This window comes from Pavona decussata, unplaced genomic scaffold, assembly GCF_977016875.1.
Source record: "Pavona decussata unplaced genomic scaffold, jaPavDecu1.1 SCAFFOLD_67, whole genome shotgun sequence".
Lineage (NCBI taxonomy): Eukaryota > Metazoa > Cnidaria > Anthozoa > Scleractinia > Agariciidae > Pavona > Pavona decussata.
In genome coordinates, this window is record NW_028145486.1 from 3,754,444 (window position 1) to 3,779,197 (window position 24,754).

A 24,754-nucleotide genomic window follows, 5' to 3' on the forward strand; every position below is an offset into this window, starting at 1 on the left:
CGCTTTCGGGATTAGGCGTAAAACGTTTCCTGACCATATCAAAAGAAAGGTTTTACGAAGCCGACACACAATGATGCCGTGAAGGCTGTGTACGGCTCTACCACCGCTACATGCCACACACGAACCAAATCTCTCGACGTATAGCAAGCGATCATTTTTCCGTGAGCTGGAACGCGGCCTAACAATAAGACTATTTTAAGAATAAATAGTTAATACTAGTCAGTGGAACGGGCGGTTGCGCAAGCCAACATTAATATCGAACACTTAGTCAACTTCCGGCGTTGACAGAGACAGGATCTCGGCAAGGAAACTGATTTGCACGCTGACTTGCACTCTTGCAGTTATTAAAAGTCGTGACTGAGAAATAAAGTTAATGACGTATTATTAACATGAAACTGAAAATATGACCTGGGATGCCATTTTAAGAGAATAGAATAGCCTGGAATCTCTAAGGGGGTAATCAACTTGCTGCCTCTATTCCAGTACAAATTGTTCGTCAATTTCAGTTTCAACATGTGAACAGAGGGATGTCTCTAACTGCGCTGGCACTGTTATAGTAGGGACCTTAAGCAGACGACGACAACGACAATTAAAACCGTATTGTTTTCTGACGTTCTCGGTTCCGTCGTCGTCGTCGCTGCTTAAGGCTAGCTGAAACGGTTGGTATGATATCGAGCTTTCAAAATAGATGATGATGCAGTTCACTGCTCAAACCAAAAATACACACAAGGGTGAACCCCGGGATTATCAACGCATGACCAAGCTGACATCACAATACTGAACCAAGCTAGGAAGAAAAACACTTCCTTGACAGCGAAGCAAGTTTGGCAACCTCTGGTATTTCTAGAACCTTCCTACCTTTCTTAGAGGCTAAGAAAGAAACTTAGTGGCCTTTGTTTTAAATACTCGCGAGGCTAGAAGTCAACGTTTCCTCTAATACACTTCATGGCTTTATACAAGGTACGACAAACTTCATTATCATGTTCGCTATTAATCGACACATTTTCCGTTTCGAAATACTTCGTTTTTTCGTTTGATATTTCATTTGACGTATAAGAACCTCACGCTGGTCTGGTAAGTTAGCATTTGCTTTTGATGTTTCTAATACTTGAGTCAATTTTACGTGTCTCTGTAGCATTCTGATCGTTCGAGCGGGCCCCTAACTTTTTGAACTCAGGCAGACCATTGACGCAAACAGAGACCATAACCAATACAATACAAATCTTCGAATATATGGGTAAGTAACTCACGGTTAACATGCTTTAGCATATATTTAAGGTGTTTTGATACAGCTTTTGGGGAACAAACCTGAGTTTTTAAGTGACTGTTAAGCAGTGTTCTCTTCAAGATGGCACATCAAGGTGAAATTCATGTTAATTCTTGCTTTAGATTGAAGTTTGTCAGGATTGACTTTGTGGTCAAGTCAATATCGCTATGGGGACGGTAAACAAAAATCCTCCAAATTAATTACTAAACCGTGTTTTTTGAGGAATCCAAATATTGAGTTTACAAAAGCCAATACTAAATCTTAAACCATGGCATATAACAAATATACGAGAATTTAAAAAAAAAATAAGATTTACCTAGTTTAAATCAAACATGGAAAAAATATTTCATATCCTGTTTCATACCTTAATATTTTGATAGCAATATTGAATGAACCGCAAAACGAACGGTGCTTTGGCACGATAGACTTTTTTTAATACCTTCATTAAGCACGCTTGTATTACCACAATTAAGGCTGATTGATTTTCTGGAACACTCTTAGAAGATTCATGAACCGACGAAAAAAGTTTCGCCATTGACCAATTAATTATTCGCCGGTTAACTAAGTTAGTGAGATTTTTGTTGAAAAGCGCATTAATTCGAAAATTAACATAAACTTTTAATACGAACAATCTTAGAGCAAAACTCTTCCTTGAGACCTCTACAGAGGTGATCAAGAAGACTTTCAGGGCTTCAACCAACAGCTCCAGAACTTACTTTAACAATCTTCTGAACTGTTTTTCTCAAAACATTATTTATCTTTTGTTCCAACTGACTGTTTCCACACATATACTATGACTTAAATTGTTTTCTCGGCTGAACATATTTGAAATCAAATACAAAGAGCTTTTTCCAGTGATGTAAATTTTATTTGCCATATACCATAGTTTAAGAAGATGATATTGGCCTTTCTAACTATGTTATTAAATCTGAATCGCGTAAATTTTAAATGTTACTATTGTCAAGTATTTTTTTAATTGTCGTCATACGATCCTCGTAAACTTCAATCCAAAGCCAAAACTGGTAGAAATATTACGTCGATGCCAAAAGCCGGTTAAGAATCTAGGGATGCGAGAGCCTTAAAACTTGAATCGAAACGCTTCAGCAATTATACCATGAAATCGAGTCGCACATGCGCTGTAGCTGGTATAACAGCTAGCAAGAAACGTAATGTCGATTTGGTTTTGAATCGATGTGCGACTAAATTGACATTGCTTTTTAACACACTAAGCCATGGGTTCATATAGTTAAAAGTGGGGAAAATGAAAGGAAATAAGCAGAAGAAAAATGCATGAGATTTTCTGTTTACTTTGAAAAAGCTTCATTTCCAAGAATCAAAACTTGTGATTGTAAATAGTGCAATACCCCTTAGTAGGAGAACCAATCAAATTGGCGAACACTGCCACATCCTGTTGTCGTCATTTCCGGGTGTAGTGAGCCAATACTCTTTTCTAAATGATAATAATGATGTCAGGCCAAAAAATCTCGTGTTTGGGTTTTGGGTTTTAAACCCCTTCTGTTTTAAAGCGATAAAGGAGCTATAGCGTTGTGTAAAACAGGAACATGCGATTCGGTTTAAGTTTTAAAACGTATTTCAAACTGACCAGTTGATCGGCCTTTCCTTCTTCTCCCCAACTTCTTCTCCCAAGACTTTTCTGATCAAATCTCGAAGGGGCAATCTCCGCACGATGGCAGGAAAAACAGTTACAGCATGTTTATAGTTTGATAAATTTATATGGCATACTCTAAGCCCTCGAAATGTAAGCAGAGACTTATCCCGCATATCTTACTTGAACTTGGCCTGTAAACAAAAATGTCGAAATTTAGAATTACGTTTATGGCAAAAAGCAAACGGCAGATATGTTCACGTCACTATGTTTAGCTTTCATTTGCCGCTCGCTGTTTTCAGTTTTTCAGTAAAATCGAGTAGTTTTGCGTTGGCGTGAAAGGCCGGAATTGTTTTGCATTATTCTCAGCTACGTACTGATTATTTGAGCGTTTATTCGCCGTTTGCCGTAAACGCGATTCTAAATTTCTTCAGTATCCAAGATTACCGTCGTTGAAGTATTTTTGAATCGTATTAAACGATAGATGACGGAAACGTAATATTTACAGATGATCGTCTTCCCGATGACACGCGTGCACGGTGGATCGGGCGCTTTGGGAGCCGTATGTTTCCGAGCAGAGCCGACTGACAAAGTGACGCTATTTAAAGTTGTACTCGTCTCAGAAGAAAATAAAATTACATCATTGCCTAATTATTAAGAAGCCTAAATCGTATCCAATACTCACTGATACTGAGCCCCAATTTGATCAACCGCCCCTCAACCCAGGCTGAATCCTAACAGATCACGGCCTGGAAAAAAGCAATTAAATAAGGAATAAAGATATCTATATCAAGAGTGAGAGTTAGGATCACTCACATATCAGAGGCAAGACTAATCCAGTGGATGATCCTAAACTAATACAATACAATAGGCTATTTCCGAGTAGCTGTGAACCTCATTATGGAAGCGAGGCTAAGTGCAAATCTCTTAATATTAAAATTAGTTTTGTTTGCATATGAATGAAAACTAATTTCCATGACAAAAACTTTGCACTTAGCCGCGCTTTCATAATGAGGTTCACAACAACTCAGAAATGGCCTATTACATAACGGTGGATGTAAGACGCGGCAATGGCTGTATCACAGAACTGTGGAATGGCAATTCCTTTAATGGATATTTTGAGTTGTTAATAATAATAAAAAAGATACACAAAAGTGTTTAAATTGTCAAAAAAGGCTGTCCTCCGCTTTATTTATAGCAAGGTCGGGCAACTTGCATCGACAATAACTCTAAAGTATGACCTGTTATCTTGTTGCAGATTATCCTATCAAAATGAAGGGCCTAGGCTCAAGCCATGAAATGACCGAGCGTGATTTCCACGATTGCCAGCTTCCTGATGGCATTGGAGTCAAATGGAAAGACTTGGCACGCGCTCTAGGCTACAGCCAGGCCGCTATTAACACAATAAAAGAGGACAAAAGCAACTGCACCAAGGAATGCTGTATAGAACTTCTCTGTCAATGGTTGAGTCGAGAGGGAAGGGACGCTACCGTTGGAAAACTAGCTGAGGCTTTAAAAAGGATTGAACTAAAGAAGTTGGCCGACAATTTGATCGGAGATGAAGTGGAAAGCAGGCAGGGTGAGTAATATTTTTGCCTCTTTGATATAGAAGAAGAAGCTCTCCTAAGCGGACACCCACGGGACGCGAAAAAGGTGTCCGTAACTGGAGCTGGCGCTCGTAAACGGCCTCTAGAGGTGTAAGGGATAGATGGCCGCTTACGGGAGCTTGCCCAGCTAACAATACACTGGTAATGCAAGGAAAAAATATCACCGTATTGAACCATTTTGTTTTAATGCCTTATTCAATGTCGCGATAATGGCAATAACTGTAATTATAACGTACTGTAAAATCATTGCGACGAACAGCGATGTCAGAAGCTAATGGGATTTCCTTTCGGGTGTCCGCTTACGTTGAGCTTAAAAACAATGGAAAAGTCTAAATCGTAACCCCTGAAAGTGTCCGCGGCCGCTAACGCGAATGTGTAAATACAAAGTTTGTATGGGAGTTCAAACTGGGTTTTCTGAAGGCGGTCGTCAGTAGAGCTGTCCACTTACGAGAGTGTCCGTTAAGAGAGCTTCCACTGTACAGAGTAGTATATCCCCCTTAGGTATTTTACACAACAGGAGGGAGAAGGTTAGAATGCGCCCTGTTCTGAACTGTACTACCCCCAAATCTTATGGTGATTTTGCACACTTTGTCTGAAAAAGAATATACTTCGTCTACTTCCCGGGATTTTGAATTTTCAGCTTGAGTCTTGATGTGGGTTACGATGTGAAAGTTGGGCGCAGTTGCGCGCTCCGTCCTCCGACATTACTCTACGGAGCACACTTTGCGTTGCAAAAATAGATTTATGATTAGTGACAAAGATTTTTGTGTAGACATTTCTTGCTACATCCCCCACGCAGGACCCAGCCAAAGAAAGAATGAAGAAGCGAGAGACCTGAAGGAATCGAACAATCCAAATCATGTAAGTTTGTTCAAAGTAAGGAAGAACTTTTGGGGGCTGAACAGCCGAGGAGGTGGTGCCGGTGAGGGGGGTGTTGGGAGGAGAGATTTTCCTTACCTACCAATTTGCTACTATTTTTTGAGGATTTCTACTTTTCTCAAATGTTAGGTAAACGGCTAATGCATCCGATATTTGGCTGCTAAGTCGTGCGCAATACTTCCAAGTTTACGGAATAATGTCAGGCAAGAACATGACGGGTTACGGCAAACAAAGAAGTAACCAGTCAAGTCCAAGCAACAACCGTGGACGATAATCCTGCTGGTATACGTTGGATCAATTGTAGATCTGATCGGCTTTAAAAAATACAAATGAGAAGAGAAGCAGAGACCGATACAACGTAGAATTACGGTTTAAAGGTTACTATATTTCGGCTGGCCAAACCAGCCTTCTTCAGGTATAATGAAAATTTACATTGGGACACACGCTTATATAGCTGACAAATATTTGCGCAATAGCGGAACTACGTAAAACTAAATTGATTGACAGTAAATATGAAGCAAATGAAATAATAGTAACAAAAAATAAAAAATAATAAAAGGAAAAAGCTAGTACATTTCTTCGCGAATATTAAGGCCATGCGGAGAGAGTGTTCTGCCTTTTGAGATTAAAAAGGCTTCCCTGGCCTTACGGATTGAGTCTCGGTTAGAGTAGACTTTTTCTATGGGGATTAATTGCATGTCGTTAGCGGTGTGGTTAGAAGCGGTGAGGAAGTGTTCTGCGGCTGTGGTGGGTTTAGATTTAGTGTTAGGGTTATCTATGGTGCGGCGGTGTTCATTAAAGCGGTCTTTTAAGCGTCGTTTAGCCTCTCCTATGTATTGTAAATTACAGCGGTTACATTGGATCATGTAGATTAGATTTTTAGTTTCACAGGTCAGGTTAGATTTGATAGGTAAACGATAGGATAAGTAATAAACGATAGGAATATCTGCAGTTGTCTTACAGGGAGCCCATGGATGCGGAATGTGGGGGGAGGGGGGGGGGGGGGGAGAGCGAGGAACGGGCAGCGATACAACATATTGAGCCTGATGATATCTTAACGAACTAATATGATTTGACGCTGTTTGTTTCTTTATTTTTTGTTTGTTTGTTTTTTTTCAGGTTAACAAATGCGAGAACTTAATTATCGAAATGAGTGACCAACTGGCCAGACTAAAAGAAGAGGTACTGCATGGAAATCATAATTAATCGTTGATTGAAAATTCGTCCAGTTATGAGGGAAATTTGTAATTCTGGTCGAGTTCATTTCTCTGTTGTTAAAGTTTCTTTTTTTCACGCAGGTCTCTAAAACGATCGCCAAAACTGAAGAATTAGAAAAGGAACTTTTAAGCGCTAGGCAGGAGGTGAGTCGACGCTTGTCGTCGTAAATTTCCTGTCCACAAGGTAGTTAATGAAATTAAAGGGACTTTGATGTCAAGACCATCTTAATTGTTGCCCATAAACATGCAATCAATGAAAAATTTCACGTTGATTGACTACAGAGCCATTCTTTTTTGTTGCGTGGTGAATGGACCATTCATGGGAGGGGAGAGACAAATTAAGAAAGACAGACGACGGGGGGAGGGAATGGGGGAGACAGACAAACCAAAAGGACAGCGACGAGACAGACACTGACGGAATTTCATAAATTACAGAAAACATGTTTCCAAGAAACCATGTATGCTACCATAATAAATAACATAGTGAAATAATAAATAATCAGAAATGATTATCATCAGGACAGAAATATGATAATACTATAGTATAATAATATTCCAAGGGGAAAATACGATGAATTACAAATAAAATAGAGATTGAGAACAGCGCAAATAAAAAAAAAAGATAGGTGAATTATAGAAACACCTTATAAACAATCAAGGAACATTGTTACAAGTTCTGAGGTGGGTGGATGAGGGTATTAATATTCCGTTTATCTCCATTTTTATAAAACAGAACTCAAAGTTGCGTAATAAAATTAAAGAACTGGAAGATGCAATGGAACAGGAAAAGGAGGTAGTCACAAGCCTTCTTATATTCAGGAACTTAAACAAACAAACGATCCCAGACAAAATTACTTCATCCCTTTTTGTCGTGGTAGACGAGAATTGGGCGCGCACGAAAAGCGCGGGGAGCGTGGCATAGATGGAAAAAGGGTTTCCTTTCCCTTTCTCTCCCCTCGCGTTCCGCGCTCGCCCCACGTACTTCCCACGCGCGTCTGATTCTCGGCCCCATCTCTTCTGGTCCCCTTTCTTACCCCTATCACGCAGGGAACTCTTTCCCCAGAATCCTTTCCTTGCTTACTATTCTACTTCGTGGAGGAGAAAATTTGAGCAGAAGACGGTGCATCAGCTCAACCAGTGCTTGGTTCTGTCAGAGTAAGAAAATTTGTTTTATATTTTTTTAACTGTGTTCTTTAGCAATAACAGAAACAAAATTAGCTAGATAAGTGGCAAGAAATACCGACGAAATAGTTGTTGAATTCTCAGTTTAATATCGTACAAAATAAACTTTTTCCACAACCATCTTTCACCGCGTTGTTTTATGTAAATTTGGACCAAGACGATGCTACGCGCAGACAACACGCCTGTGTGGTGTCAACGGCCAAACAAATAAAGCCAATAGCCACTGAGTACTTTAGAAAAAATATTAATCGCAACTGTTTTTCAGGTTTTGGATGCCACTGTGTCCCCAGATGCAGGAGAACCTTCGGGTGTTTCAATGGGTACGGATGAAGCAGCCAGAGAACAACGCATCAGCAAGAAGTTAGAAGAACTTAATCAACGGCTGAACACATATGTAACATCTCCTTTACAAGTGCCAGAAGTAAACCAAGACAAGCTAAAAACACCAGTCAGACTTGATCTTTTAACAAGGCTCAGCCACAGCCTGCAGGAGCTGTACAGCGAGACACAGGTAATGGTTGCAGAAGCCTGTAAATGTAGCGAGGATCTGAAGAGAGACTTCTACGACTTCGCGTTCCTTGGTCTGAGAGCGGAACACTATGATTTGCTTCATCGTGTCACGGATCTGGAATCTGTGCAAGGTGAAATGTCGGAAGAGGAGAAGAAGGATTTTAAATGGCTACAAGGATATCAAGAGAATCGACAAAGGCAGGTCGAGAGATTGGAGAAATTGTGGACAGGTCTTTTCTCCCCGGTATGTCATCTACTTTGATGATCTACTAACCTCATTTCAGAGTAAAACTTCAAGAGAATTTTATACATGCTAACGAGGAAAGTACGGTTAATTTCCACGAAAATTATATAATAATTTATCGGCCGCCATTATGAATAAGGTCTATACATGTTCGAAAATTGATTTTTCAAAATTTCTGACTATATCAAAAGGAACTTTTCGAAACTGGACCAAACCTTTCAACCGTGTAAGTCCAGGTTCCTCAGTAGAAAGTCGATTAAATTAAACCAACCCTCTATTAGCGATATTTAACCGACTTGTAAGCAAGTCTAATTAAATTTCAACCACATTCAGTTCAAGTCGGTAAAATACCAGGTTCTTGCGCAATCTGTTAACACTGATATTCTTTTATTATTCTTTTCTTTTTTTTAAAGCTCGATGGCATTCCTAAAACACCAGTGTCAGCACCAATTCCGGGTAATAAGCCAAACGATAAGAAAAAGGTAAGTGAGGATTACACCCGGTGGTCAATTCAACTAAGTTGGCCAAGAGTACTGGATCGAATTACTTGAGCTTCCTTCGTATACACGGACAATCTTCCTTAATAGCGAGCTCCAAATTTTAAGATCTGTCGTATTAAAAATGGATTTAAAATTCTCGGTTGAATTGGTAGGAAATGAATACATGATACTCTGTACTAAGGCTATACTTCCGGTATAACTCTCATGCTTCGAAATATTACAGCACCATTACTGAATTTTGTTTTTCTTTTTGGTTGATTCAAACGCCCAATTGTGAGTCGGTCGGACACCGATAGCTAATAGAGGAAAAAAACGATAGCCTACTTCCCTATCCACAAAGGTTTTGTTCTATTTCCTCAGTCTTTAATCTCTCATGATTAGAAGCTTCAGTTTCAAAAAGGTCTCACAGAAACGTGTGAACCTGCAAACACCAAAAGAATAACTTCAGTAATCCTGATGGGGCTCTGTAAGGGCAAGAAAGGAGACGTGCTGCACATGTAAACACAAATATAGGCGCACGTCTGTAATGACACACCGTCTGGATCTAAAAAAAGTGCGTGGTACATTATTTCCCACGCGTTTCTTCAACTGTTTTTGCAATAGTTTTTGCGTTTGATTTACTGTAGTTCCTGAGACGCACAGACCCTGGTGCCAGACCAAAGCAGACGAAACCAGGTGATAAACCAGTCCCAAGTTCTGAAGCGCCATCAACTTATGAAGATGGCAAATATAAAAAACATTTGAATGTAAGTCCTCCTGCAGTGCACTTGTGTTGTAATCATAATGACATGTCGACACTACCAAGCTCCTATGTGAGAGTTAACGTCAATAACTCTGAGAGAAATACCTGGCAGCGTATCCCAAATTAGCGGTCACATTTTCCAGGAAATCGCGCGGAACATCGCCTGATACTTAGCCGACGAGGTCGTCGGCAGAGTTGGCTAAAATCAGACGATATTCCGTCATCCTCGGAGACCCAGAGGAAGAGATAAAATAGAAACGGGCAGGAAAAACTTCGACGAAGAAAACTTACTTGTCCTCCCCACATTTCTTCGTCGAATTTTTTCCGCCAATTTCGACTTTTTCCTCGTTCCCACTGTCTGCCCTGGGTCTCTGATGACGATATTCCGAAAGATTGAAAAGGATTATTTCTTTATTACGGTCTTCAGTATTTGTTATATTCTTCTCCTCCACACACGAAATTGCGTTTATCGCAGAATATCTTTTTTTGTACGGAAAATGAACATTGAGGTCACCATAACCATATCTGGACAGTGTTACAAAGCCTTGAATAATAGCACATGATAACCGACACAAGAGAGTGTAGTTGGATAAAGGATACGGTGTCATCTTCACAGAAAACGCTCCACAAAGTAAATCCCCTGGAAGCTTAATAATTCAAATTCCTTATTTTTGAATTTTCAAGATGAATAAATTAGCCTGAATTTTGAAAAGGTTATTGCCCATGGCAGTAAATACAGAGTCATGATTCAATCTTCTCATGTGCACTCTTTGACCGAGGTATGTTTTTCTTACATGTCCACTATTCCTATTTCTTTTCTTCAGTATTAAGGCGTTATCTAGCCTCCTCAGTAACACATAGATAGCGTTTGTTGTGAAGGAGTGCCTCTGCAGATGATAGTTATACCATTTTCTGGATTCCCGTTCAAACTATACCGTGCTCCTAGATGCTGTGGCCTTTTGGACCGCTTACTCTCTTTACCCTTTACCAGAATTTATTAAATATAGTGGAAATATTTTAACAGGTAACTCATTTGTGTTACAGCCCAAGAAACCATTGGTGAAAAGTATTTTCAGAGGGAAGGAAAACGAAGAAAACAGAACGGATTGACGGGACTCCTGACGACCAAAATCTTTTTACAAAGTTCATAAACAAAAGGAATAAATCGCACTCGCCACAAACAAAGCATATTTAAAAATATCTTTTTTTTTAGTCATTGCAGTCAGATGAATGTCTTTAGATGAGACGTTAAAAGCAGAGTATAATTTGCCTGTTAATTCAAGATGGTAACCTGACTAAACCGGGGCTCAATGCCGTTTACCGAAATATAGAGTGTTTTCATTCACATGACTACCGGCCATATTGGTTTACTGAAACAAAAGAAACTATTTGCATAAAAATAGAGTTCAATTCCCAGAGGTTTAGTTTGGGACACCAACATGGCCGCCATTTCTTTGTTTTGGGACACCATTATGGCCGCTGTGACGTCATGTCAGAAAACACTCTATACGATAAGACTGCATTGCTCAGTCCAGAACTGCAGAGAGTCTGGGCACTAACTTTCTATGATCGTTTAGAAGTCAATGGTATCGTCTTAGCTGTTGTAGGGTACATTCCGGCAGGGATGAGTCACCGGCAATGTAGCTCCCGCAATGACTGTTTCATTGAAACGATTTGTATCCGTAGCTCGTGGAGGTGCAGGTCGCCCAGAGCAGGCTACTCCAGTAATAGTGTGGGGAATAAAATTGAAATCAATGCGTGTCAAATTACGGCTTCTACCCTGGTCTTAAACAGAGTTTAAAAAAAATCTTTATTTCAACAAGGAATCCCATCACAGACAAAATTGCTCTTCCAGGGAGCCGTGCACGCAATTATTAAAATTACAGAAATACAAACTATCTTACTACAAAAACTAAGTACATCTTCATCCTTTAAAGGCATGTTATGAATGATGTCAAGCTCGTCTAGCTTTTCGTATCATTTGACAGATTATTCTGTAGAACAGCCCCTCTGTAGTGGAAACTGTGCTTTGTAGTTTCAGTACAAGAGTTGTGTAACCTGTAGGAAGGTCTTACTTTTTATCATAATCAAATGAATTCTATCTTTTCAATTATCTTCTGAACCTTGTTAATAGTTTCGGGCCATCCAGTCGATTAGCGTTATAGCTAATTGGAGTCCAAACTTCTTGACAAATTTTGAAGTTCAGCTTTTCTTTAATTCACATTTACCCTGCAACAGAGATTGCTCTTTAGTTTGTTACATTATCCTGTTGTAAATAGGCAAAAGAAGTTAAATAAAATTAATTGGATTGTGTTCATTGGTACAAATACCGGATTACAGTTTGAGTTTCTTAGATTATTGGAATATATATCAGTTGCATTTTCGCAAAACATCCGTAAGATGGTCTAGAGCTTTTCCATTAAAGACCCGTAAACAACTTATTCTTGACAATGGCTCTGAGTTGCCTTGGTTTTCATGTCTCCGGGTCATCCCACCCAAGTTCAAACAATATCCCAGAAGAGAGCCTACTCTAGCAGCTCTGTTTAGGAGCTAGGATCTGGAGTCTATCAGACATCCCTTTACTACAGTTCCCTCAATCTTCACTGCAATAATCGACATAATGCAGTACAAGGGATTTGTACATCGTAACTAATGTACCATCAGGTTAAGTCAGATGACTGACCAGTCTCAGAGCTTGTCATTCCTTTCCTTCCTACCCTATTTCATGTTTTCCTTGTCTTTTCGCCTGTGTTCCCTTTAAAGAAGCTCAAAAAAGTTCTTCATTATTTTAGTTCTCCCAAAAACCTTTCCTTATTCTTGTATCTTTGATATTATAGCTCAGTCTGCCTTCTTACTTAGCAGTTAAAGTCATTCTTTCTTCTTTTTCTTTCTTTTTTTTTTTTTGTCATCCTGGCCCGCCTAGATTAGCTTTGCTCCCTGCGGCGCCAAGAAATTGTACATGTAAATTTATACAAACAACTAATAAAGTTGAAGCCTTAAAGCCTCCAATCGGCTAGTAGAAGCTTGACGGTGCCTCTTTTTGCTACCGCGCATACGTTCTGCGCATCTCGTGATAGTCCGAGAAACACCATTCTCGTTCCCAGAGCCCTCGTTACCTTTGTCCAGCGGAGCGGGAAAACAAGTTTCTCGTTTTCCCGCTCCGCTGTCCGCTCCGCTGGACAAGGGTAACGAGGGCTCTGGGAACGAGATTGAAGAAACACTGATTTCTTGAGGACCGTGCTTACTACTTTAAATTTTTTAGCGCGATTTATGACTATGCGGGAAAAGAACATCTTAGCAAGCGTTATTACAATCCAAAACTAAAATAGGAGTAACCACGTATATCTCAGAGATAATTAAGCTTCATTGAGTGGCTAAAAATTCCACAAACTGTCTAGTATTTTAAAGCTTTTTAGAATTATTGTTGCTTCATTTTTTATCGCTGAAATATGCGTGGTTACCCCTAATTTATTGCTGGATTTAACTACCTTTTGCTAAGGTCTGCTTTTCCTGCATAGTCATAAACTGCACAAAAATACGTCCCGGCTATATTCGTTGGCACCGTCCTCAAACATACCCTGAAGAAGAAAGGCCTTGCCTTTCGAAATATTGGAGAAATATATTTTCCTGACCGTGAAATCAGCCTTGCTCTTTTTTAGATTATTTGTTCTACAATTTGTTGCTGATTAGATCCTTCACTATAGGATCCGGTACATTTATTTGCCGCGGTGATCCTTGCAAACACAGTTATACTGGATCATTTACTGATTGGAACCGTCTTTAACAATGGTTTTATATGATTGATCTATCGTTATCTTTATTTTATAAGAAAGCAAAACAATTTTTCTTTACGAGCAAATGGAGAAACGGTCGAATGAGCTGTGCTTTATGTAAGCCAAGCCAGTTATACTCATTTCTTTCAAGGCACTACACTTCACCTCGCGCTCCTACTAACCTTCGAGTAATAGCGGTGGTACAGTGAACGGTTAAAATAAACTAAAGGTTGTTGTTTTTAATCTAAGATTCTAGTCAACAGTATTAAACATGACTTCCGTCACACTAGTGTTACAAAACTAGTAAAGGAGCTTGGATCGGATAGCCTGGAGATGCGCAGGAAAACCAACATAGCCCTACGGCCTGCACAACTCCGTTAACGGAGAAGCAGCAGTTTCCCTTCCAGATGACTTAATGCGAACTGACTTGGAAGACAAGAAAGAATTCACTCTCTTTTGTCCAGTTCTAAGCGAGGACAGACTGCTACAAATACAACTTCCTCTCAAGAACCATCAAGGAATGGAGCAACTGATCTTCATAAGAGCATTGTCCAACTCGATTGCTACAAGTTCAAAGCTCATACATTACGAAACGTTTTATTCACTAGTTAGTTACGGTCGAAAGCTACGATTTATTTAACGTATTCCGAGGTCAGGAATGAATGAACATAGTCAGGCAGTAGTTAGTTGATTTATTAATCTATCCAATTATTTATTGATTCAATCATTTTATATTGTATTATTTATGTATGCATTTATTAATTCTTTTTTTAGCACGCCTACATGAGGCCTTCGTAGGTTTTCCGAATAGGCTCTGAAGCGGAGTATTTAGATAGATGCAGATAATTTTGCCCTCTCCCCAGGAAAGCCCGACTCAACACATTAACCCCCTCCTGTCCCTCCACTGTGGAATGGCATGACCATGACGACATAACATGGAAAAAACAAAAACATCTGATAAGCGTTGAAGACCGTGGGTGGACTAACTGATTAGGTTTCACTTGACCACACTGGCGTCTTTAAGCTATGTAATTGGCATTTCAGTGTAATCTTAATTTCTCGTGATTGGAAAGCAGTACATCCACCGATCTAGCCAGAGGCTGCTTCGAGCCGTGCAAAATCAAACTTAGCTTGAGAGTGTCAACACCATTTAAATTCTTTATAAATATCACGGTTGGCTAACAGGATTTTAATTAAGCGATTTACAATATATCAATTTCAACAGGGAAGTACAATTAGCATAAACGCGTGCATGCGATTTTAAAATAACGTTTGATGTTTGTCCTGTGTTAAAAGATACTGGGCATTTTGCAAACAGGGTCCTAGAACATACTGCTTTAATGTAGATGTTGTGAACAGGAAGTGAATGTTCCGACAGGGATACAGTATATAATGTGCTTTTTCGGCATTAAAAATCGATAGAGTCCATTACCAGTATTTATTTAAAGTAATTTAACCCTATGTACGTAAACACAAGCAGCAACGTCAGATGGCTAACTGGATCAGTGCGCCACTCATCATGAGAACCAGTTTTATAATAGTTAGGGACACGTGAAGGTATGATATATAGATTTAGGAAAGTCAAAGATCAGAGCGGAGTTTCTTTTCGACAATCTTTCTTAGCCAACTGTGTCTGAATGTCTGAATGATTGCATACATTGGTCAAGGTTGCATGGTTGTAACACTTCCTGTCTGTGGTCATGTGATGACTCAGAGCTGCAGAGGTGAACTCCAATTTCAGATATCTGCAGTATCATCACAAATTATTGAATTACTTTCTCGGTTCCTTTAGTAATTTCAAACTCGATTCCCTACTGGATTCCTCGCTGGAAACTTGACTTTGCTCACTTCCAAGAACAATCAACTCATAACTGAATACTTCAGCTTGAAGAAAATATGCCTGCACGCGTCCCCGGATCACAGCCAGGCTCCATCGCAGTCGGCATCTTCGATAATCCAGCTCTTGATGAGGTGTTAATGGTGGCATTAATAATAGTAGTCGTAATAATTGAAGTTTATGAATATTATGCTCCTGATCCTTCCGCTTTACGGAACAAGAAAGAAGCGTGCTCTTCAAGTTACGGCAACGCTCAAACTGTGAGAACGAAGGTCGAAGATGGACGCGCTTCCACGGAATTCAAAGGTGGGCAGTATTGTAATACATGTATTGTGAATTGTTTACGTTCGCGGTTTATACCTGTGGTTAAGGTGTCCATTCTATCTGAAGTCTCAATATATGTAATTCTTGTAACGGAAAATGATAACTTATCAGTTACAACTTATTATGCACGCTGAAAGCGAGTAAAATTTCTGCCATTCCAACTTATTACGGTAATCGACTCTGTTCTCGACTCGGGCGTTCACTTTTGCACCAATCAACTTCCTCGGTATTGCAGGTTTTATTGTCGGACACACAAACTAACTGTCTCACGCCTGTGACATATAAAAAGCTGTAAAGATCTACGTTCGTTTTGAACTCAAGCACTGGCATCGTAATGCGCGATGATTTAAATCTGCTGAACTTTACAAAACTTTCAGGGGCCCTGAAAGTTCCGTAAAGTTGAACGAATTTAAATCATTGTACGTAAAACCATGCGCTTGAACTAAAAACCGATCGAGCCTGGTTATCTTAATTGCTTGATGCCTTTTCCCAGTTGGTTCCAAACAATAAATAAAATCTTCAAAACATAGGTTAGATTGGCATCTGTTGTGCTATATTTAGTTTCATCGTTTCATAGTTACTCGCCTGTGGTCAATCCCCTTAATCACTCCCTCATAATTTCAGAAGAGCCCGCTATGAATTGTGGGGTGAAAATGGTGGCGAAAAGTTTGAAGCAACTCATCGGAGCTCTGCTCTGTGCGGTTTTTCTATAGTTTTGTTCTATAAGTTTTATATATGCAGAAAATTTGTTTTCCTTATTTTACGTGCCATCTCATTCTTCAGGTAAGGAACAAGCCTTTTGGTTTTCTTTTCCAATATTAACTCTTAAGGAGATCAAAACAAGAAGACAGGGGTTTTTCTTTTATACTACCTGGTTACTACTATACCACAGCACAACATGGAAAAGGATTAAGCTTTTTAACGTAGAATAAGCCAGTGCGAAGAAAGCTCAAATAATTATTATAATTATTTTTGCCACATTTTTCCAGTCTGAGTGTTGAATAAGGGACATATTCCATGTTTTAGCCGCACACCTTGAGATTAATTTTTGGCAGCCACCTCCAAAAAGATAAGGCCAGATTTTGGCAAGACTTCCACACAGCCTCATAGATTAATTATGTATACATTTTGTGACTCAAACTCTATTCACACTTGCTATTTTTGGATTTTGGAAGAGGGTTAGTATGACATGTACAGTAGTGCACATGTGATTAACGTATGGGGCTTTGCAGAAATCTTTCACAAATTTCTGCAACAGATACGGGGGGGAGGGGGGAGTGAGCATTACTGGAATTGACTGGTGCATAGTCACTTTGTCTGTATTGTTTGTCTGTTTTGCTGACATCATCAATAAGTTGGTTATCATTCACAGTCTTTAGATAGTTTATTTTCTCACATACATTTTGATTTTAAAAATACATGCTTCTTTTATTGTTACATGTATATAGAAAGAGCAACTGGTCTAAGAAGTAGAATAGTCACTGATCTGCTGCTTGACGACATTAGCGATGATGTGGGAACATGTTGGTGTAAGCTGGGATTAAAGCTTAAGATTGCACGATCAAAAATTCACAACCTGGGTGAGGAATACAGATATAACCGAGAAAAAGCTTATGCTCTGTTGTTGATGTGGAAACAACAGCAGGGGAGGCATGCTACAATAGGACGTCTTGCAGATGCACTGAGCAGCATAGGGGAGAAAGGCACTGCAGAAAAAGTGCTTTGGCTTGGTGAGTGCAGTATAATTAATGCTTCCACATACCATGCATGCAGCTACTGAAAAGGTCAGAAAGTAATGCCCCTTGCTACTCAAAATTATGCGGTTGCCCAGATTTTCACTTTGGATTTCATAACCCTTGCTAAGAGATCTTCTTTTCCTGCATAGTTATAAACCATGCAAAAATACCTTTGAACTAGTAGGAATTTTCCTCAAGACATTAGAGGTTCTCGGACCATCCTGAGATGCACAGAACATTTGTACAGTAGTAAAAAGAGGCACCGTCCTTAAATCTGCTCTTTTGTCTCTTTCTCCCAGTCTCCCGTGGTGATCACGAAGAGATTGGTTTAACAGTTAAGTGCAACTTGAGTCAGGCAGACTTGGACAGCAAGGTAACTATTTAAAAACAGACACAATTTTAAACCAGATATAACTTGTGTGAAATCTAAGGCCTTGCTAGCAAAATAAAATGGGTATTGGCCAACATGTTCACCCAGCACTGTTGGATTCAGAGGCCATTTCATGAAATTAAAGTAGTATTTATACTCTTCCATTTTCCAACTTTGTTGAATAGAATTGACATGCAGATTCATTCTGGGCCAGACTACCATATTTTACGATGTTTACCGCATGGGTTTAAGTCAAACAACATTTAAAGCAATAATTATTGGCCAAATGAATCACATAATTTTTTGTTCACACTTATAATTACAAGAAGTGATGTAGGATGTTAATTATAGGTGAAATGTTTGATGGAAACTTAAGTCAACATTAGTTACCAAATTAAGCACTTATATTTTGATGGAATTCAACACTACCCCTCTTTAACAGGTGATAAAACAATAAATTACAATTTACAATAATATGAAAAAAAATTTATGCTTTAACATTAGTGAACAATTAACTTATGGTCATTTTCTTGACAAAATAAGTTACCTTAGCAACAGTATAACTGCCCCAAGGACAAGAACCAACAACAAACTCATCCCACAAGAATCAAACCCAAGCTACACTGGTGGGAAGCAAAAGCTCTCACCACTGCGCCATCCTTGCTTCCCCCATACTACCTTTCAGTCTTGTTCGGCATACTCATGAGGTTTAAAAACCCTACAACATCACTTAATTGAAATAGCTGTATAAATATGGTTGTGCCACACATTATTTGATGTGAAAATAGCTTAAAACTGAATGATACCCTGCAAACTGACGCAACCTTGATAAAATTATTGGTTCATGGTATTTTTTTTTTTCTATCCTAACAGCTTATGTTATGTGAGGATGCTGATGGAAATAAATTCTTGGTAAAACTAATAGAAAATTGCAAGGATTGCAACTTTGAAGAGGTACATGTTCATTACTTTTTTACTGTCAGAAATGTAGTCAGAGTTACTAGCAATTTCATTGTCATAGTATTGCCATGTTGACTGGTAATGTACAAAATACATGATTCTATGTACTTGGAATTAAATGTCAATGTCCTTTAAAGTAAAGTACGTGGTCAATAATTATTGTTCTTCTACATTGTCACTGCTTTTGATTGAAGTGGACATGCATCTTTGTAATAGTCACTATTTCAAGTAACGTGCCTGTCAGGGAGTGGCTGTCAGAGCAGATGAGCCAGATTTTCAAACTGTTTAACATACAAGTAAACATTTGAGTTTGGCTGTGAGAGCAGTGACCTGAAGTAGTCGGACGAAATTGACAGTGCTTAGTCACATCTAACATGTACATTAATTTTAAAAGTGCTCTTGTAACTTTGTCCCATAGATCCAGAAGAACCATCAATTTTTAGAGGCTGTAGCGACAGCTGCCCATGAAATGGGAAAAACCGCCGAGCAAAGACGGAAAAAGAGCTTGAAGGGCATATCATCAGAGGTCCAAGGGCTGAAGCAGCAACTGAAAAGTCAGCACAGAAGGAATGCATGGGCTGCATTAGGCTCAGATGCAACAGCACCATCACGGCGTGGAGAGTTGTTGCTGCAGTATTGCGAGGAACAGCACTTGCTTTTTCAAGGAATATATCAGGAATTGATCAAGCTGGTTGGAGAAGTTGCAGATCTGCCGAGAGGTGACAGTGTTAAGTGCTTTAAACAACTGGGTGACTTTACAAAGGAACTGCAAAACCATGAAAAGAAATTATTGTTCCCCAAAATTGAGCAGCTAAACAACCAGAAGCAACATTTGAATAAGCAGCAAGTCACCCAAGTGGAAAAACTAGAAAAATGGAAGAGGGAACAAAAAGATCATATTGAACAAGTAGAAAAGCTGCTGTCAAACTGGCTTAAACCAGGAAAAGTTGAGAAGCACCATACTCAGGTTAGTTCTTCAAAGTCAGTGTCCACTTTGGTACCGATTGACTATTGTTATTTTTAATCGTAGGCATCTAAGCTTCTGGAATTTTAATTTCACAACCCCTATTGATGTTTAGTTGTTAGGGTGAAGTCTCATACTGTATGTGAATTTTTCATTTTGCTGTTAAATTGTTTTACTTCTTGTACCATTTTCTCCTGATTTGGTTTTCACTGAATGACACACAGATTAACATGGTTATATAATCATGCATTTTATTTAAAGCATTGACCCCCACATTGGAAGTGTTTTTTGGTTGACAGTGCACTGCAAACATGAAATTGTAGACCAGAAGCTTTATGGAGTAATGTGTATCTATTACAGGCTCATCCAATGAGATCATTTAAGCAAAATACTTCAGATGTTGTCTCCTGTTTTCTCAGGTCGTTTTGTGCCCGTCTAAAGACATATTTGAGTAAATGAAGTCTGGACAACTGAACTTGGAATAATCAGAAGTAACAAAGTTATTTATGTTCTGCTTGTTTTTAGATGGGCAGATCACCGCCATTTTCCTGCATCAAACCACAGCATGGAAGAAAGGTATAACTTATTGAATTTCTTCTGCTTTGAAGCCTCACATTAATTTGGTAGAAGTCATGCCCATCATATATATAGACCAATTGTATATCCTTTTTCCATCACTATGCCAGTAGTAGCGCATTTTTAAGGACTCACATTCATGATTTTTAGAGATTATTAGTCACTAAGTTTTATTTATTTATTTAGCTTTTATTATTTTGTTTGTACAAAGTCTAGAGAGTTTGCCATTCCTACAGGTAGTTTGGGCCACGTTTAACACCCCAGTCCATGTATAATCTTATGGCATACATAAGTTTTTACAACTCAGTGTCATAATAATAATAATAATAATAATAATAATAATAATAATAATAATAATAATAATAATAATAATAAAATGATCTCTTTATTAGAATATTCCAAGGAAAATTGATATCCACAAGTTAAAAGTAGAAAAGAGAATAGTAAAAAACCTATTTACACAACAGAGCTATTTTCAAGCACAATATTTTTAAAAACACAATAATATTAAATTTAAAAAAAGAACAAAAGTCATTCATGTGACCAATCATACACTAAAATGAGAAAAATTCAGAAACCCCTATTACTCAACCCATAATAAAGTATCTATAGAAGTCTAAACATAATAATAATAATAATAATAATAATAAAACAATTTCTTCATTAACATATTCCAAGCTATTTACAAGTTAAAAGTTCTAAATTTTAAAATATCCAACCCACAGAAAATTTGCTATAATAATAATAATAATAATAATAATAATAATAATAATAATAATAATAATAAAACATATTTATACAGGATAGTACTTCAATTACTGTCAATATAGGTCCTGTGTGGATAAAAATAAAAATAATTGTTAATATGGTTACCTCATTAGTATCGTCACTTTATTTTTGCCTGATCAAATAAATTTTCCCGCAGATGCAGTTTTACATTTCATCTTAGAGGAATAGTACTGAATTTCCAGGGGTTTGATCATACGTAGTTCTAATGAAAATTTAATAATCTGGTATACTTTATTGTTTGGTTAACTGCTATTCTTTCCTTTCAATAATAACAAATAACAAATTAGATTAATTTTCAATTACCGGTAAAAGTTAATTATTGCAAAAGATGTGGCATCAGCATCAAATAGGAAATTAAGGAAACCTGCTTGTACTCAGGGAATTTATGTTCTCCACGGTGATGATTTTGGAAAAAAACAAAAAATTATGATGCGGCAATGTTCTGTCAAATCTTTTTAAGTGAATCATTTGAACTGCAGAATCTGGTTCAAGCCTGCATGATTCTTTTCAGGTATGCTTTTCACAACTGCTCAAGTTGCATACAAAACAGCAATGCTCTTCCATATCTTTGAACAGATTTGTCGTAGGCTAAAAACATACAAAACTTGTGGACAATCAGTCAAAAACCAAAAGCTAACTTCTGACCTAAAAGTCAACATGACCTACCGATTTTCTTACATAACAATGGCTTTAATCTGATTCACCCTGGTAAAACGGCCAGATTTTTTTTCCTTTACAATATTAGGGGATTAGTTTCTAAAAAACCTGTAGTAATTTGATAAGGCAATTTGGCCACTGTTAAGAGATTATGATTCGCTCTGCCAAAGGAGTAATTGTTGAAACGTCAGCTCTAGTTTCTCTTTATGGTGGCTGAATTTTCTTATCAACTCAGTGGATATTAAAACCAAAAGTCAGTTGTTTATTTCTTTACCTGTTAGTTGCTGTTGTAGTGATGAGTTAGTTATGCACTTTTTTTCTAGAGAACTAAATCAGACTCTTCAAAGGGCAAGTCACCAAGCACTAGTGAACCTCCAGAGGTGTACAAAAGGCGCTGCATATCAGCACCATTGTGTGCACAATGTGCAGAGCACATCCGTGTGGTGGACATGGATGAAAATGCAGAGTGACAGGGTTGGCCGTTATTGTTACCTTAAGGATCTTGGGATGGTCCGAAGAAACTCTGAGGGTCCGTGCCCAGTACAACAAAGGGATTTTTGCGCGGTCTTATGACCGCAGTTTTTAGAGTTAATTAAGCTTCAAATTTTGGGAAGAATGCTGTTCATTGTGGTGTATTTTACAGATATTTTGAATTATTGTTGCTTAATCATCTCTGAAAAATGCGTGGTTACCCCTAATTTTGGATAGCCATTGCTAAGATCCTCATTTCCCGCATAGTCATAAACCACGCAAAAATACTTCTATAAGATATTTTTTTTTTTTTTTTAACAGGGAGCCCACGTCACAAAATGTGGTTTTCAGTGAGGCCCTGCATAAATCTAACGTAAGAATACAAAAAAATTACAAATATAGCTATCTAAAAAATAAAAAGTAAAAAGGATAAGATCGATAAAAAAGTCTACATGTTTTTTTGTTCTTCTACGGTGGCCCACAACTATCACAGCAAAAGAAATTAACTCACGGCAAAATGGAAAAGGGATGTGGGAGCTTGGGTTGAGTTTTCTCATAGTTCATCATGGGAGGATGCCATCTTGCAAGCCAAGGAAAAGATAACCATGTTTTTCTCCAATTTCGGACAGCAACTTAGAAATGGTGGCAACTTTTCTGAGAGAGGATGATTGATCTGAGTCTACTCAGTGCATCCTCTCTCAGATCTGTGGAGATAAGACTAGTAAATAGCACATTTTGGTTTATATATCATGTTGAAACAAGGAGTTTCCAGCCTCTGGATTATTTGTAAAAGCTTGTCATCTTGCCCTCAGATTATAAAACAGCATTCACAGGACTCACTTTGACAGACATGACAGGAGTAAACCGGACTCTGGGACCGGACTAGAATGAAACTTCGTTTCAGCGAGCGGGCTCAACTTTCAAAGCTAACTCGTTTTAAATGCTCACCTTTTCCACAGTTTGAGCAAAAGTTGCCACCATCGATCTCTAACTTGCTGTCCGTAATTGGAGGAAAACATTCAGTTTGTATCTTTGTTTTCCTCGGCTTGCAAGATGGCGTACCTGTGCTTCCTTATCCCATGATGAAATGCGAGGAAACTCGACCCAGGCTCCCACGTCCCCATTCCATTTTGGGCCACCGTAAAACTGAGGATTGTCTACTTTACTCCTGTTTTTGTGGTAAGGACACAACTCATTCTGAGGGTCTCTCCTCTGGACGTGAAGAGGGACGTGAAAATTAGAGACTCACGTCACCTAGGTGTGTAAGGTGTGTAAATGAGTAGTTGTGAATGTAGCCTGCGTGGCAGGCGCAAGAAAGGGGAAGGGAGAAGGGCAATCGGGCGCGCGAGGGGAGCAAGGAAGAGGGTTGGATTCCCCTTCTCCCTTCCCTGCCACTCCCTGCGCTGCGCCTTCTTCTGCCAAAGATGATCGATTGCTTTTCATCTTGGGGGTGATAGTGAGGTAATAGAGACCTTTAGATTCTACTCAAGCAGTTTAAGGCCTGGGTTAAGGGCTTTTAAGAGGAAAAATGGTTTATTCGAGATAACTTTAACAAATTCAATGGCACTGAACTGAAATTTGGCAGATAGAAAGCATAATAGGTAGTGCTGTAGATCACGTGACATGTCACGTGATCGTTTTTGTGAAAAAGCAAAGATTTGACAGGTAGGCGACGGTTTTAAGAGAAAACATCAAACAAAAACGCGTTTCTAATAAAGATTAAATATCTCCATCGCTTCACGTTTGGAATGATCGTCCGTTGTTCTCCAGAAAAAAATTGTCAGGACAAAGGTCATTTCTTAGTCCACAATTCAACCTTTGATTGTTAATTTCTCCAATATAAAAACTTGAGGACAGTCATTCCAAACGTAGAATGTTCAATATTTTAAATCTGCTTCGGAAACACTAATTCAGTTATCTATATAAAGAAAATTCGCCGCCGTATCGCCGATTTACGAAATTTTAAGTTTTTGGTCACGTGATGTGTCACGTGATCAGAATTATGCGTTAGGCAGACAAACCGAAGATATAGGGGACATTTCATAATTTCTGAACACCCTTCAAACCCAGGCCTTAAACTGCTTGAATAGCACGAGAGCGACTACAATACGATATATGACTTCAAGTTTTTAGCGAAGTTCTAAGAACAGATATATTCCAGGAAGTTTTATTTTACTCTTTGTGAACGAAGAATTAACTTGACACAGTTGTTTTGAATGATGATAGCTAAGCCCTTTTGTGATTCCAAAATAATTCGAGGACTTGTTTTTGCCACTACGCTGTTCTCTCAAAAACTTGTTAAAAAATGATGATGGCTGGCTCGTTTTCCCGCCAAAATGACCCTGGTTCACTCGCGCACGCTATTTGTACTAGAATCTAAAGGTCCAGTGACTTTTATTACCATAATGATATTAAACGGTAATTTATTTGTTATTTACATGTATACCACTACTGTATAGACAACCTGTGTTGTTTTTCTTCAAAATATTTGTATAACTGTTATTCATTGAACATTTCTAGCTTACAATTTTAATATTGGTAGA

General features: G+C 38.5%; 2 protein-coding genes across 2 annotated transcripts; both read left to right on the forward strand.

The window, feature by feature from the left end:
- Positions 1–764: 764 nt before the first annotated feature.
- Positions 765–10,944, forward strand: LOC146478150 (uncharacterized). Its single transcript, XM_085112859.1, has 11 exons — positions 765–960; positions 1,136–1,237; positions 4,132–4,452; positions 5,280–5,341; positions 6,479–6,541; positions 6,658–6,720; positions 7,310–7,369; positions 8,024–8,512; positions 8,926–8,994; positions 9,639–9,758; positions 10,799–10,944. Exons 2-11 carry the CDS (start codon positions 1,234–1,236, stop codon positions 10,862–10,864), a joined length of 1,317 nt encoding a protein of 438 aa, XP_084968985.1. The 5' UTR covers positions 765–960; positions 1,136–1,233; the 3' UTR covers positions 10,865–10,944.
- Positions 10,945–14,521: 3,577 nt separating this feature from the next.
- LOC146478151 (uncharacterized) lies at positions 14,522–22,220 on the forward strand. The gene is made up of 8 exons (XM_085112853.1): positions 14,522–15,251; positions 15,320–15,670; positions 17,137–17,418; positions 17,724–17,797; positions 18,668–18,748; positions 19,173–19,721; positions 20,244–20,294; positions 22,064–22,220. The coding sequence occupies exons 2-8, from the start codon at positions 15,424–15,426 to the stop codon at positions 22,208–22,210; spliced, it is 1,431 nt and encodes a 476-aa protein (XP_084968979.1). The 5' UTR covers positions 14,522–15,251; positions 15,320–15,423; the 3' UTR covers positions 22,211–22,220.
- Positions 22,221–24,754: the final 2,534 nt, after the last annotated feature.

Excerpts from the sequence above, each read along its gene's own strand:
- LOC146478150 (XM_085112859.1), top strand. Across the intron at positions 5,342-6,478 it reads AATCGAACAATCCAAATCAT|GTTAACAAATGCGAGAACTT; the intron begins GTAAGTTTGTTC and ends GTTTTTTTTCAG. Across the intron at positions 6,721-7,309 it reads TTTTAAGCGCTAGGCAGGAG|AACTCAAAGTTGCGTAATAA; the intron begins GTGAGTCGACGC and ends TTTATAAAACAG.
- LOC146478151 (XM_085112853.1), top strand. The coding sequence starts at position 15,424 with ATGCCTGCACGCGTCCCCGGATCACAGCCAGGCTCCATCGCAGTCGGC. Across the intron at positions 17,419-17,723 it reads AGAAAAAGTGCTTTGGCTTG|TCTCCCGTGGTGATCACGAA; the intron begins GTGAGTGCAGTA and ends TCTTTCTCCCAG. Across the intron at positions 18,749-19,172 it reads AGGATTGCAACTTTGAAGAG|ATCCAGAAGAACCATCAATT; the intron begins GTACATGTTCAT and ends TTTGTCCCATAG.